General features: G+C 37.6%; 1 protein-coding gene across 2 annotated transcripts in view; it reads left to right on the plus strand.

Annotated features, from left to right (window-relative positions):
* MOB1B (MOB kinase activator 1B) overlaps window positions 1-16,077 on the plus strand; it is a 51,034-nt gene that overhangs the window by 18,892 nt on the left and 16,065 nt on the right. The window contains exons 2-3 of one of the 2 annotated variants that reach the window (XM_058547236.1): window positions 9,566-9,677; window positions 14,235-14,401. In XM_058547236.1, coding sequence (XP_058403219.1) covers window positions 9,649-9,677; window positions 14,235-14,401 — 196 coding nt within the window. In that variant the 5' untranslated portion in view covers window positions 9,566-9,648. The remainder of the gene's footprint in view (window positions 1-9,565; window positions 9,678-14,234; window positions 14,402-16,077) is intronic. The other variant, XM_058547237.1, reaches the window with a different exon arrangement.

Below are 16,077 nucleotides of genomic sequence, written 5' to 3' on the forward strand. Positions count from 1 at the left end.
CAGTTAATCCTGTTCCTCACTTACCCACAGTGATGAATTAACGTCGGATAAAAGATAGTGAGTGAAAGAGCTTTAATAAACTTTCCTAAAGATAGTAGTTCAAGGAATATCAGCTTTTAAAAAGATCAACAATTATCAATCATTTATTGCATTACAAAGTAGCTTCTGAAAAAATACCCACATGAATAAGACATATAGGACCGGCTCCTAAATTGCACATGGTAATAAGGGAGACGGATGGGTTAACATACGCTTGTCATAGTTTGGTAAATACAGTAATAGAGGACTGTACAGAGTACAGCGGTGCCTGGAGGAAGGCATGGTTAATTCTTTAGGGGATGGTTAAGAACAGTTTCTCTGAGAAGGTACCTCAGTAGGTTTATATGTGGATTATTGAGAGAATCAGTTATATCAGGCTATAACTTCTAATTTTCCGTCTGTCAGTAACTTGAGTGAGTCTTCAAGTGAGTAGAGACTAATCCAGATTTGGGAGGCTCTCCTTGAGAAAATGAATAAAAAATTATAAATACAAAATTAGGTAGCAAAGTACAGTCATGTGTCACTTAACAGGAACATGTTCTGAGAAATGTTTGTGAGGTGATTTCGTCATATGAACATCATGGAGTGTACTTACACAAACCTAGCTGGTGTAGCCTACTACACACCTAGGTTATATGGTACTAATCGTATGGGACCACCGTCACATATGTGATCTGTTGTTGACTAAAATGTTACGTGACACATGACTAAATATTTAGAATGAGAAAAAAGCACAACAAATTACAAATTTAATAAAGCAAAGTCAACGAACATCACAAAATGTAGAAAAATAACATTTTTATTAGTTAACTGCCTGATATCCCTTAATACTTTTTTACTTACTTTTTTTGGCTGCATACTTTTGACCACTTCTTATGTCAAAAACTTGAAAATAGAGTTACTGTTTTCTCTAGAGAGAATAGAAAGATTATTTTCTTTTTTCTCTGGCATGGCTGATCAAAATGTGTTTACTGTTATTGATAGCTTAGAAAAGTTTCAGATTTACAACTCATTTTATTGTTAATAGCATGTAATATTTTAAGATTGTTGTCAAATTTGGGGAAATCTCTACTAGGTTTCTTCCACATATGAAGTACAGTGTTCTTATATCTGTGCCAGTAGCCTATGGAGCTCCTATCTAGATGACTCTGGTCCTGCACGTTAGTGTAAATGATACCAGATAAGGCAGTGCTTGGGTGGTAGAATACTTCTGGAAGTTATTTCTGTACCTAGACTAGCAATAATCTAATCATACACGGAAGTGATTGTGAACTACATATATCCTGTGAAACCTAAACTAAATATATCCTCAATTCAACTTCCCTTTCGCCAGCTGCCCAGAATACCACATTAACCAAGGAGGAAGTGTGAGGGAGGGGGAGTCAGAGACAGCAGTCTTAACCAGTTGCAGTTAGCTTACTTTTGCTGTTTTTGTGAAAACGTGACCATGGGAACACATTGTTAGGAATCCTTTCCACAGCCTTGGAAGGGACTCTGCTATTGAGGATCTCTGAAGTTTAAACTCTTAGTGTCATGCTAAATCCAGTTCTGCAGTCTTGTGCTGTAATTTTGTGCTTGGACTCCATTTGTTCACTTGTACTAGGAAGTGTTTAAAACATAATATGTATACTACTATGCATGTGTAGTATGTACTATGCTACTTGTATCTATTATGTCTGGGCCTATTTGTATAAGTTGAGAATATAAATTTAGTAAATGTCAAAATATTTGCTTTACTTTACCTTTTTTGACGTGGAGTCCTTTATCTGTTTAGCTCAACAAACATTTATTGAAGATCTGTTCTGACCTAGTCCTTCCTCTAGGTTCTGGAGATGCAGTGATGACTTAGAGACAGTCCTTGCCTTTGAGAACCTCATGGTACATTGTAAAATAGAGATGCATGATAATGTCCTGTGTGAACACAGAAAAGGTGTCCTTAACCCAGCTTAGGATATCAGGGAAGCTTCCTGAGGAAAAGACCCCTGAATTAGTTCTCTAGGAGTGACTAGACATCTAGTGAAAAAATTTAAAAGTGTATGAGATGAGGAGTAGGTTCCGTCTGATTTTAACTTTGTGTTTTTTTCTAGTCAATCTGGCTTTATTAAAAGAATTTAATTTCAAAGCATTTAGACCACAAGACTGCTATATCAGTGATGCAGTGAATGCCTGTTGTCTTACTGCTTTATATTTGCAGGCAAATCATGGACTATGGGAATTGCAGGCGAATCTTTGTTTAATGTTAATTAGAGATCTGTATCTGATGTACAGATTGTTCCATACTGCCAAGGCTGCAGACTTGACCTTTTATTATACCCCTTATAATGGGCTGTGGTTTTGGATTAAATGCCAGGGGAAATTCTGCTCTTTTACTTTGAAAAAAAAAAAAGTAATGTTATTACTACAAGGAAGTGCATATTAGTTTTTGAAGTATGGTTAAATTACTTTAAACTATGGAGGAAACTGCAACAACCTATTTAGTTATTAAAAACATAAAGGCTACCTCTTGCCTTCCCCGGTGGGAGGAGAAGGCTTGCTTAGAGTTGCTGATATGTCTTGCTTTGATTGGCCCATTTTTTAGCCAAGGTTTAAGTAGGACAGGACTGTAAAGGGCCTAAGATTGAAAATGAAATTTTGGTGTTAGGGTTAGGAAATATCCTCAATCCATCTGTTACTTCTCTTTCTGCAGTTAGTCTTTTAGATTTGTTGTACTGAAGAAAGATGATGGATCAATCCTTTTCTATAATATTGGGAACAACTGCTCCTTGCAATAAGAACAAGATTTTTCTCCCCTTTGAGTATCATTATTTAAGATAGTAAACATTTGTTAGGTATCTGTTATGTCCCAGGTGTGTGTTAGGTACTGGATATTCAAGGATGACTAAGACATGATCCATATTCTACAGTAACTCACAGTCTAGTGAGAGAGAGAAAAAAATAAACAAATAAGCATGAGGAGGTAATGTTTTAAGCTGACCCTTTATGGATTAGTAGATGTGTGGCAGAAGGATTGCTATGGTCTGAGTGTGTCCCCCCAAATTCATGTTGAAATCCTAATGCCCTATGTGATGGTATTAGGAGGTGAGGCCTTTGGTAGGTGATTAGGTCATGAGGGTGCTCCCTCACGATTGGGGTTAGTGCCCTTATAAGAAAAATCCCCACAGAGCTCCCTAGCGCCCTCCACCGTAAGAGATGCAGTGAGAAGTGGGCAGTCAGCAACCAAGAAGAGGGGCCTCATCAGTACCTGACAATGCTGGCATCCTGATGTTGGACTTCCAGCCCCCAAAACTGTGAGAAATAAATTTCTGTTGTTTATTAGCCACCCAGTCAGTGGTATTTTGTTATAGGAGCCCAAATAAGACAGGGATAAAGTGAGGATTGGTGTTCTATTTATATATATATATATATATATATATATATATACACACACACGTAAATGTGCATATATGTATAGTCATTCATTCATTGAGCATTTTTAACCTGTCAGTTTCTATATTGTGCATATGCTATGTGACAACTACCTCAAAACTAAGGTACTTTAAATATATTCACACATTTATTTGTCATAATGGCCCTGCAAAATTGGTGCTATCATCTCTAATTTTTCAGTTGTTATCTTAGAGAAGTTGTATAATTGTATAAAGATTGTTGTATAAAGTTGTGTGAAGATTTCACAGCTAGTAAGTTACAAAGACAGGATCTGAAACTGGGTCTTTACTCCAAATCCTTTGCTCTTTCCTCTACTATATGCCAGACATCATATTAGGCAGTGGAGTTACAAAAATGAAGAGGACACAGCCTCTCATTTTAAAGAACTGTCTAAAAGAGAACAAATAACAAATATACACATAAGGTGTTACAGGTGCTTTAAGCTACAATGAGACGCAAGAGAGAATGGACAGTGTTTCATGGAAGGTTAGGAAAATTTTTATAAAAGAAGTGATATTTAAGCTCCCTAGATGTTTCTTGGTTGAAATACGGTATATTTGGAATTGCTGCCAACTCAGTTGCTAGGTTGATGCTCTCATTCTGAGCTCTGTAAATGCAAGTTTTGGTTTCCTGCTTTTAACAGTCCAGCACATTTTATAGGATTCTGAAAATGGAGTTACTGTTGTTACGTGGTAATCACCCAGACATTTGACTGTGGGCACTTCCCACAATCTCCTGTGGTTTCAGTACCTATTTACTGACTGGAATAATGAATTTAGTGCTGGGTAAAGGAAACTGCAGCCTATATATGACTCAAAAGCTCAGAGGGTGATCGGAGATGCATGATTAAACTTTAATGTCTTCATCTATAGCTGAGATAATGCTTCAGATAACTTCACAGATGGAGAAACTAATTGGCCTTTGTATGTGAAGTGCTTTATTATTTTCTAAGGATTAGATTATAAAATTTTATGGGGTAGTAAACAAATAGTGGATTGACTGACCCTCTGCCTGTTCTTGTGTCTTGAAGTCACTGAGTTACACTTGATAAAATTGAAGTGTTATGAACAATTGAGAGGCAACCCAGTTAGCAGTTTAATGTACTAGTGCCATGTTCTGTAATATGTGTTAAAGAGCAAGATGTTAAAATGTGAAAGAAAATTTCCATGACTAAAGAAGTTTGAGAAACCCTGGGCTTAACCATAAATAATTTTCTTTACTCTAGGACTATAGGACTTCTCATTTTAATAATACACTAGTGTATCTTTTGGCACTGTGCTAACCAGTGAGGATACCAAGATTATTAGTTACCTCCAGTCTGATCTTACCTCTGAGCCTGAGACTTATATATACAACTGCCTACCTAACATCCATTTAGATGTCTGATAGGTGTCTCAAGTTAATATGTCCGAAACTCATGTCCCCAAACCTATCTCAATAAATGGCCCATTTTCTACCTACTTGAGACTAAAAACGTAGGAGTCACCCTTGATTCTCTCTTCTTCACCATTCTCTACAAATCATAAAATCCAGTAGTGAGTCCTGTTGGTTCTCCCTGCAAATATTGGAATCTGTCTTCATCTTTCCATCCCCACTAGTCCAAGCCACTGTTCTCTCTTCTTTGTGGTTAGAGGTTTCCTAACTGGCTTCTCTGTTTCAAGTTTTGCTCTCCCAGTCCATTCTCTGCATGGCAATTGGAATGATCTTTTTTTAAAACATTAAATCAAATCATCTTACTACTTCTGGTTTTTAAAAAAATCTCCAGTAGCTTCCCATTTAGACTTAAAATGATAGTCTAAATTCAATACTTTACCCTCTACAATCTTAGCTAGTGTGGTTCTACCAGGCTTTCCGATTTCTTCTTATACCACTGTTCCCATTATTCATGATGCCCTAGTAGTCATAGTTACCTTTTTACCTCATTCCTAAAAAAAGTTGTCTTTGTACTAGTTTTTTTTCGTGTGTGTGTGAGGAATACCGGCCCTGAGCTAACATCTATTGCCAGTCCTCCTCCTTTTTTTTCCCCTTTTTCTCCCCAAAGCCCCAGTAGATAGTTGTACGTCATAGTTGCACATCTTGCTAGTTGCTGTATGTGGGATGCGGCCTCAGCATGGCTGGAGAAGCGGTGTGTCGGTGTGCACCTGGGATCCGAACCCGGGCCGCCAGTAGCGGAGTGCGCGCACTTAACCGCTCAGGCACGGGGCCGGCCCCCTATCTTTGTACTAGTTTATCCTGTAAGCCTGGAATGCTCTTCCCTCGTCCCCAGATCTTCACATGGCTGCCTCCTCCTTCTTGCCTTTCTGGCCTTGGGGAGGCCTCTAACTGCCTAATCTAGTATAGTGCCTTGTCACATCACATTATTTGTCACTTCATTCTGTTACTTTCATCATAGCACTTACCACTACCCAATAGTTTTTTGTTGGTTTTATTTTTCCTTCTACCTCCTCTCTCCACCGTGAAAGTAGGGATCTTGTCTCTCTTGTTCAGTGCTTTATTCCGGGGCTTAGAACAGTGCTACCTAGAACGTAGTATGTGGTCAGAACATGCTAGTTGGATAAAGGAATGCAAGAGTGAACAAATGGATGAAAGAAACTGACTTATTTTATTTTATTTATTTATTTTTTATTCTTTTCCCCCAAAGCCCCAGTAGATAGTTGTATGTTATAGTTACACAGCCTTCTAGTTGCTGTATGTGGGATGCGGCCTCAGCATGGCCGGAGAAGCGGTGCGTTGGTGCGCGCCCGGGATCCGAACCAGCCCGCCAGCAGCGGAGCACGCGCACTTAACCACTAAGCCACAGGGCCGGCCCGAAACTGACTTATTGAGGTGGTGAGGAGATTATTGGGAGGCTACTTATTTCTTTAATAGTAGAGATTTAAAAAAAATTAAAAATTGAGCTATAATTTGCATACCATAAAATTCATCCTTTAAAGTGTACAATTTAGTGGATTTTAATATATTCACAGAGTTGTGCAATCATCACAATTATCCAATTCCAGAACATTTTCATCACCCCCAAAAGAAACCTCATCATTAGTAGTCACTCTCCCCTTCTCCTTTTCCAGCCCCTGGCAACCACTAGTCTACTTTCTATCTCTATGGATTTGCCTATTCTGGACATTTCATATAAATGAGTTGGAATCATACAATATGTGATACTACATATTTTATGCCTGGGTTCTTTTTATTGAGCATATATTGTCAAGATTCACCCATGTTATAGCACATATTAGTACTCCATTCTGTGTTATGGCTGAATAATATTCCATTGTATGGATATACCACATTTTATCTGTGCATCACTTGATGGACTTTTGGGTTGTTTCCACATTTTGGCTCTTATGAATAATGGTGCTATGAGTATTAACGTACAAGTTTTTTGTGTGGACATATTTTTTAGTCTTCTTGGGAATATACCTAGTCATCTCTCTTCCCCTCCCCCTCAATCATTGGCAAGCACTGAACATATTAATGTCTCTATAATTTTTCCAGAATGTCCTGTATTTGGAATCATACAGCGTGTAGCCTTTTCAGACTGGCTTCTTTCACTTAGTAATATTCAATTAAGGCTTCTTCACTTTTTTTGGGGGAGGGGTGGCTCAATAGCTCATTTCTTTTTATCACTGAATATGATATTCCATTTTAGTTGCCAATCCTCCTCTTTTTGCTGAGGAAGATTGGCCCTGGGCTAGCATCTGTGCCCATCTTCCTCTACTTTATATGTGGGACACCTGCCACAGCATGGCTCGATAAGTGGTGTGTAGGTCCACGCCTGGGATCTGAACCTGCAAACCCCGGGCCGCTGAAGCGGAGCTCATGAACTTAACTACTATGCCACTGGGCCAGCCCTGGTTGCTTCCAATTTTGGCAATTATGATTAAAGTTGCTATAAACATTCACAGTCAGGGTTTGTGTGGACATAGGTTTTCAAATCAGTTGGATAAATACTTAGAAGTGGGATTGCTGGATTGTATGGAAAGATTGCATTTAGCTTTGTAACAAACTGCCAAACAGTCTTCCAAAGTGGGTGTACCACTTTGCATTTTACATTCCTACCAGCAATGAATGTTGCTCTGCATCCTCATTAGCATTTGGTATTGTCAGTTTTTTGGATTGTATTCATTTGAATAGGTGTGTAGTGGTATCTCATTGTTTTAATTTGCAATTCTCTGATGCCAAATGATGTTGAGCATCTTTTTATATGTTTATTTGCCATCTATATATATTCTTTGGTGGGGTTTGTTCATATCTTCGCCCATTGCTTCATTGGGTTGTTTTCTTTCTTTTTTTTGTGTGTGTGTGTGTGTGTGTGTGTGAGGAAGATCAGCCCTGAACTAACATCCATGCCAATCCTCCTCCTTTTGCTGAGGAAGACTGGCCCTGAGCTAACATCTATTGCCAATTCTCCTCCTTTTTTTCCCTTTTTCTCCCCAAAGCCCCAGTAGATAGTTGTATGTCATAGTTGCACATCCTTCTAGTTGCTGGATGTGGGACGCAGCTGGAGAAGCGGTGCGTCGGTGTGCGCCCGGGATACAAACCTGGGCCACCAGTAGTGGAGCGCACGCACTTAACCGCTAAGCCACGGGGCCAGCCCCTGGGTTGTTTTCTTTCTTTCTTTCTTTATTTATTTATTTTTCCTCCAAAGCCCCAGTAGATAGTTGTATGTCACAGTTGCACATCCTTCTAGTTGCTGTACGTGGGACGCAGCCTCAGCATGGCCAGAGAAGCGGTGCGTTGATGCGCGCCCGGGATCCAAACCCGGGCCGCCAGCAGCGGAGCGCACGCACTTAACCGCTAAGCCACGGGGCCGGCCCTGGGTTGTTTTCTTAGTGTTGAATTTTAAGACTTTTTGTATATTTTGGATACAAGTCCTTTATCAGATATATGGTTGCAAAGATTTTCTCCCAGTGTGTGGCTTACAGTGTCTTTCACAGAGCAGAGTTTTTAATTTTAATAAATTGCCTATAGTGGTTTCTCCCTCCCAAAGCTCTGAGTTTAGCTTAATGTTTAATACCTGCTGCCACTTGCCTACTTCTCAGAAAAAGGCCTGCAGAGCAGGGTATTGGGATTCACTTGCTCAAAGACTCTGAATCAAGTTCCTATATAATTCTGGAAGAGTCTCCCAGGGTCCTTTCCCCCTCCTATAATCCAGATTCTGAGTTTGGAGCACAGTGGGAATAATCACTCTTACTTTCATTGTGTCGTCTACTGGGCATGTTCTAGCCATGTTTTTTCAGATGTTCTCTGTCTGTGTGTCTCATCAACTTTTTATTCTTAGCAGAATTCCTCAATTTGTGATCTGCTGATAGCCTTCTTGCTTTTGAGCAATGTTAAGGATTTTTTACTCTCCTAACATTAACAATAACAGCAACAGCACCACCAATAATAATAGTGATTTAAAAGTGATGTCAGGCAGAAATATAAGTAGGTATGTTTGTTCTGATTGCCTACTGTCTTGAATCAAGATGGTCTTTTTGGTACTCATAACTTTTAGCTTTATTATTTCTAGAATACATCCTACTTGATTTTGACAATTTCTAACATATTTTGCTGTACATACCTGCCTTTCTGAAAGCATGAGTGTGTTTGGCGGCCTTTGGGGGGAAATTGCTCTCTGGTGGAATTTTATTTTTCCTTAATGACAGTACCAAGTATTCACATAAATTAGAAGAGATATGATAAAATGGAATTAGTTTGCAGATTGTTTTTAAAATGAGCCTACTAATAACTCAGTATAAATTAGCCTTGTGTTGTTTCATAATTGACTTGATTAAAGTGTGGTGATATAGGAAGAAAATTGTTAGAAATAATTGGATAGAAGATAAACATAAGCATCATGTAGTGTTGGGTAGTAGATAAAAGAATGGGTTTTGAAGATTTAAATTGTTGCTCCTTAATTTACCACTTTTATAATCTTGAGCAAATTATTTAAGTACTTTAAGCCTCAGTTTTGTTACCCGTAAAATAAAGAAAATTATAATATTTTACATCACAGAGTTATGAGGATTAAATGAGATATTGCATGTACAATACTTTTGAGCACAAAGCCTGCAGTAAATATTAGTTAATATTAATCATCATCATTACTGTCCTGATGTAGGAGTTCTCAGCCTGAAGTTGACTGGAACTATCAATTAACAAGTATTTATCAAGTACCTGATCTCTAGTATTGGACTTAGACCTATGGAAAGAGCTACTGATGTGAATGACAGGTTGGTACCTAAAGGTGGAGCAAAGAGAACTAATACTAGTGGAGTTCTTACCACAAGGTTCAATAGTAAGGTAGGTATTATTATTCCCATTTTATAGATGAGGAAGCTAAGGCTTGGTAATGTTAAGTAACTTGTTCAAGATAATGGACTCTTGTTGCATCCCGCTTCTGCCATTTAACTAGCTGTGTGGTCAGAGTAAGGCGCTTAACTTTGAAGGGATGGAGTTACTGACTCACACAAGTTGATATTAATTTGCTTCTACTTTTGAATATATTGACATGTTCTTCAGTGTCAAAAAATACAGATATCTATTCTTCTAACCCTTACCAGTTAGTGCCCCTCTTTTGAGGGCACTATAAATCTATAAATCCATCCCCCCAATTTCTTCAACCTTAAGATTCTCCAGTCCAACTTAGAAAATATCAACTTTGTTGATAGTTAGATTGAACAATAAAGTGTTAAAATTAAGGGTAATGATGGATGTGACACTGTTGAGATGGTAGGAAACAGTTTATGGGAATTAACCTAGGTGTCACTACATAGCCTAATCTATTCTTTAGGGTCTCAAAGAGGAAATAAATGGTGCTGTTGGAATTTACCAAAGGTTGATCAAACTGCATGACTAAGAATTATAAGGGATGTGTGTTCAGAGTTTTCCCTTAGGACTCAGATATTTACTTGTCAAACCATCCTGTCTTGTTCTGGAAATTGCTTGGGCTTCAAATATGAGTAAGAGGACTTGGGAAAACAAACCTGAATCCTGGATGTTGATTTGGAAAGAAAAGACCTCAGGCTAATGCTATAAATTATCAATACCGCACCCTTCATATGTAATGTATCATTCACATTCTAATCAGAGAGCTCTAAATTCACATATAGTTATGATGCTGTGTTGGGAGCTGTAGCAGAGAAATTAGCAATTGAATTCCTGTCCTCTAAGACCAAAAATGTGTATAGCTACCCTGATATCTCATTAATGGGACTGTAAAAGGGTACAACTTATTTGGGGAAAAAAATAGGACATATATAAAATATAAAAATGTACATGCCCTTTAGCACAGCAATTTTACTTCTAGGAATTTATCCTTCATATATGCATATGCATGAGGATATTTACAGCAGCATTGTTTGTAGTCACAAATGACTGGAAACAACCTAAATGTTTATCAATAGGTGACTGATTGAAATATATATCTATATAAGGAAATACTATTCAATCTTGAAAAAGAATAAAGTAGATCTACATTAATATACAACAATCTCCTGGGTATATTAAGTGAAAAACATTTAGTATACTGTAGTATATAACCCACGTGTGAAAATGAACAAAAACAGACACAAGCATTCTGACATAGACTCTCTGGAAGACTCTCCGGAAGTATCACAAGACGTTTCTTCTGAGATTCTTCTGATACACAGAGGAGGGTGGGGTGGGAAAGCAATATACTTTCTGTTACTGAAAATGTTTTTAAATATTTGCATCAAATGTCTTAAAATGCCGTGTGAGATATATGCATTTGGCCATATACTGTTACTATAGAAACAATATATGAACTTATACTCATTGGTGAGGACTTTTGTGTACATGCTTTGGTATTTGTGCTTTTGAACTTGAGGATTTTGTCAGTCAGTCTTTTGACCTAGGAATGAAGAGCAGTATTTATTGACCACCCATTCCAGGGTAGGGTGGATACTGGTAGGAGAAGTTTCAGGTATTAGATGAAGAAAAAACTGAATATAGTTTTGAAAAAGAATATTAAAAAAATATAGAGTATTGAAATGGTTAAGTTATTCTGCCTGAGTAAAGCAGAAGGGTCAGAGAGAAGACAAATTAGATGGATGACTTGAAAGCGTTTTGGAGGTATGAATGTACATGGAAATGAGGAACAGAGAAGGCAGTCGACGGTCCATAGGGAACTAAAATCATTTTATAAACATTATGTCATCTTTAAATTATACCCTTTTGTAAAAAGTTATTTTCCAGACTTTCAAAAAACAAAATAAAGAAATTGAAGCCCAGATGATAATTTGTGGTTTCCTAAGTAATATAAGAAGAAAATAGCAAAATGAGGAATAGAACTTTGTTTTCTTGATTTCCATTCTAGCCCACGAGTATTCTGAGATCACGTGAACCTGGATATGGGAATAGCACCAAAGAACAAAACAAAAATTTTTTAAAATTCTGTTTTGCACTGGATATGTAAAAGCATTTGTTTCCAAAGTATGGTTATATTTCTCCCCATCCAGTCTTAGGAGATGAGGGTAGGAATGGGGAGTGAATCCAGCTTGGACATTGCATTACCATTTCTTTTTTCACTCTGAGTCATTCTGGTTCAGGAAAAGAAAGGATAGTGAAAATACTAACATTTTCACACCACTTTACAGTTTAAAATTTTTTTCTCATGTGTATTATTTTCTCATTTTGCAGCTCTTCTCTGATATGGGTAGTGGTGATGTTTTGTTATTTTTATTAGGCTTTCACTGTTAAAAGAAAAAATAGGCTCCAGAAAGTTGGGTAATTTGGCTGAGAAAACATAGCTGATAAGTGTCAAAGCTGGCCTTCACAAATGGAACTCAGATTTTTTTCCTTTCTACCCAAGTATAAAGTCTTTTATGAGGTAGATTTGCTTAGCTTTGTGGAAGATCAATTCTGCGTTGGGCATCGATAAAGAAAACATTTGGAAGCCTAAAACTTCATGTCAGAGTGGTTCAGTAAGTGATGATTTTGGAGGGCAGGTGAGGCTCTGACCTTCCTGAGGCAGGCACAGCTGATGTCCTTGTAGTTTTCATGTCCTCTCCAAGCCCTTTTCAGAGCAGCTTGTCACGTCCTCACTTGCTGCTTCAGTCTGAGCAGTGGGCTAATTAAAGGGAGTGTACTTAACTTACACTCTGCCTGAAGACATGCACCGGATTAGTCATAGGAGAGCTATTTTTGTAATTAATCATACATAAATTAGTAAATGTCTTTTTGTAAAAAATATTGGTGAAGTTTGTTTCTCACACTAAAGTTTGATAAACAAAGGGTGAGAAGAAGCAGGAAAATGAAATAAGCCTCAAGCTTGGCAAGCATAATGATCTTTTCTATGTTTTTATATTTTAGAGATGCTGGGAGAGAATTTGGTGTTTAATGCATTACCTGATTAAACTGAAGAAGAGTTTCTATGCTCTAGTGTGGGTCCAGAGTCTAACTGTGTCTAATATTTGACTTTCGGATTTACTCTGAGTGCACTGGAAAGCCACTGACTGTTTTTAAGCCGAGGAGTAATAGCATCTGATTAGTGATTTTAAAGAGATACCTTGGCTGTTGAATAGAGATGTCTGTGGGGAGAGAGGGCAGTGTTAGAGCTTAGGAGCATCAGTTTACTCTAATGAAACACCTGAGTAGAGACATATTAAATGAGAATGCCATTACCTTACAGTGAAAAATACATGTCATTTGAATTGGATATTTGGGTTGACTGGTAGATTCTTAGTTTATCTCAGGATCCTCAATATGTTTTGAAAGCTCTTCAGGTGATTCTAATATGTAGCCAGGGTTGAGAACTCCTGCTTTATCTTGGGGGAAAAAGGGAGAGATCTTGGGGGTAAGCTTGGGAGAAGCAGATAATGAATGAAAATCTATGGAGAGCTTGGAAGGTATTACTATTGTTTATCTGTTGTTTTTGGAATTCTGCTTTCATATTTATATGTTCAAATGTCTGGATACTTTGGTGCTATGAATTTAGTAACATTAAACTTTATGGAGTTCCCACTTATCCAGCCTCTTCTAATTCATTCTTTCCTATCTGTTCCTTTCCATGTGAAGAGAAGAAAGTATGGAGAAGGGTTGACTAGGATATAATACAATTTGATAAGAATTTTCCAGCATTAACAGAAGAATCTCTCTCTTAAAACCTCTTAAAACCATTTCTAAGACTAGTTGCATTTGATCCATTTAAAAAATATATATGTATGTGTAACTATGTATATACACACATTCAGAAATTTGAGCAAACCAACAATATTAGTTGTCTGCATACCTGGAATTCTGGATTAAGATTGCTAATGCTTTCTATAATTGGGTAACATGTAGCTTTTCTTTGTCTTGCTCTAGGATTTTTGTGTTTTATTAATATAAACTTGTATCTTGATGCTTTTTATACGAAGGAAACAAATTATCTATTTTAGGATGAGAGACTTAGAATATGAGTGAAAAGGAATAAAATGACTAAAAATTATCACAGGAGACCTTTTTTTGTTTTTTATAGATTACAACCTCTAATCCTGAATCATTAATGTATTGTGAAAAGCTGGATTAGTTACAGCTAAAAATTCTTTTCCTCCTTCGGAGCTGCAGTAGGAAACATAGAGAAGGTTTGTAGAAGTTCTGGGTATCAAACACAGTAGTTAGAGCAGTTATACTGCCAGGATTTAATGTAGCCAATACAATTTAGGGCTGTTTATTTGTGGACATTTGGGATCGCCTCTATGCTGTTTTATCCAGTAATGTAGTGTAGTAGACTCTGTTGAAAGTCATGCCTTAAATATTGAAGTGCCTTTTTGTTTTTCTATTCATAGTGGTAGTCGCTCCTCTAAAACGTTTAAACCAAAGAAGAACATTCCAGAGGGTTCTCACCAGTATGAGCTCTTAAAGCATGCAGAAGCCACACTTGGCAGTGGCAACCTCCGGATGGCTGTCATGCTTCCTGAGGGGGAAGATCTAAATGAGTGGGTTGCAGTGAACAGTAAGTAGACTTGCTTTTTCTCCGTAGACTCTAAGTTAGGTTAGTAGCCTCATTGTATGTGAGTGTTGGGGTGCTATCTATTTTAGGATCCAGTCAGAAACCTAATAGTACAATATAGTGATACCTCAATCCACTGTAGCCTTTATGTTATTTTATTTCTGAATATGGAGCTTTAAGAAATTCTTGTCTCCTGTTATAATGTAATACAAAGCATAGATTTACCATCTTCAGTGAAAAAAATGATAATAGCAAATTAACATTTATAGGACACTGATTATGTGTCTGGCAGTCTGCTATCCTTTCTACATGGATTTCATCTTTACAACCTCATGAGATAGGTACTGTTATTATCCCAGTTTAATATAGATAAGTAAGCTGACACAGAAAGATTAGTAATTTGCCTAGGTAATACAGCTATTAAATGCAGAGCATGGGCTCCAATGTAGAGCTATAGATTTTCTGAAACTGTGCTTTAACCACTATGCTAAATTGCCTCTTTCAGTAGCATAGTCAGTTATTTGTCTAAATTATGCTTTTTTTAAAAAAAGACAATTTGGGGCAGGCCCCGTGGCTTAGCGGTTAAGTGCGCACGCTCTGCTGCTGGCGGCCCGGGTTCGGATCCCAGGTGCGCACTAACGCACCACTTCTCCGGCCATGCTGAGGCCGCGTCCCACATACAGCAACTAGAAGGCTGTGCAACTATGACATACAACTATCTACTGGTGCTTTGGGGGAAAAAAATAAATAAATAAATAAAAATTTATAAAAAATAAAAAAAGACAATTCAATAGTGATCTTCTGAAATTAGTAAAATATGTTTATGAGATATTTTTTTTTTTTTTTGTGAGGAGATCAGCCCTGAGCTAACATCCGCCAATCCTCCTCTTTTTTTTGCTGAGGAAGACGGCCCTGGGCTAACATCGGTGCCCATCTTCCTCCACTCTACATGGGACGCCGCCACAGCATGGCTTACCAAGCAGTGCGTCGGTGCGCGCCCGGGATCCGAACCAGCGAACCCCGGGCCGCCGCAGCGGAGCGCGCGCACTTAACCGCTTGCGCCACCGGGCCGGCCCCTGTTTATGAGATATTTTTAACCCATAGGAAGAAAAATGTATAAGTAAAAAGTAAATATATTCTTGGGAATTAAGCCAGAGAAATTTTGGGAATAAAAGTGGTACTTTTAATATTCATGGTTTTTCAGGAGGAAATTTATATGAGTCAAATAAAAATAAAATGAAATTTAATTGAAAGCATACACTAAATGTCTAGACTTTGATTAAAGAAAAGCAAAGCAGTATTTTTCTTATAATATTTGATGATATCTTCTTGTAATTTGAAATATATCATGGAATTTATAAATTGAGCTACCACCCACTGATAACTTTTAGGAACCTAAAGGATTTTAATGAGATGTCTTAAAACCTTACCGTGACAGCATTCGCATAAGAGCGGTATTTATTATAATGTGGTTATCCTCCTCGACCAAGAGAGTTTAGTTACTAAAGAAATAAAGTGATTTTTTTGTTTTGATGAGATCCATCTTAGCTATAAGATGGTTCTATGACACTCCAAAGACAGTATTCAGAATAAATTTCCAATATACGTGTACATTCTTTTTTTTTGTACTTGTTTGTACCTTTTTGTACCATTATTTGAGAGCTCATTTACTAATTTTA

The sequence above is a fragment of the Diceros bicornis genome, chromosome 8 (assembly GCF_020826845.1).
Source record: "Diceros bicornis minor isolate mBicDic1 chromosome 8, mDicBic1.mat.cur, whole genome shotgun sequence".
NCBI lineage: Eukaryota > Metazoa > Chordata > Mammalia > Perissodactyla > Rhinocerotidae > Diceros > Diceros bicornis.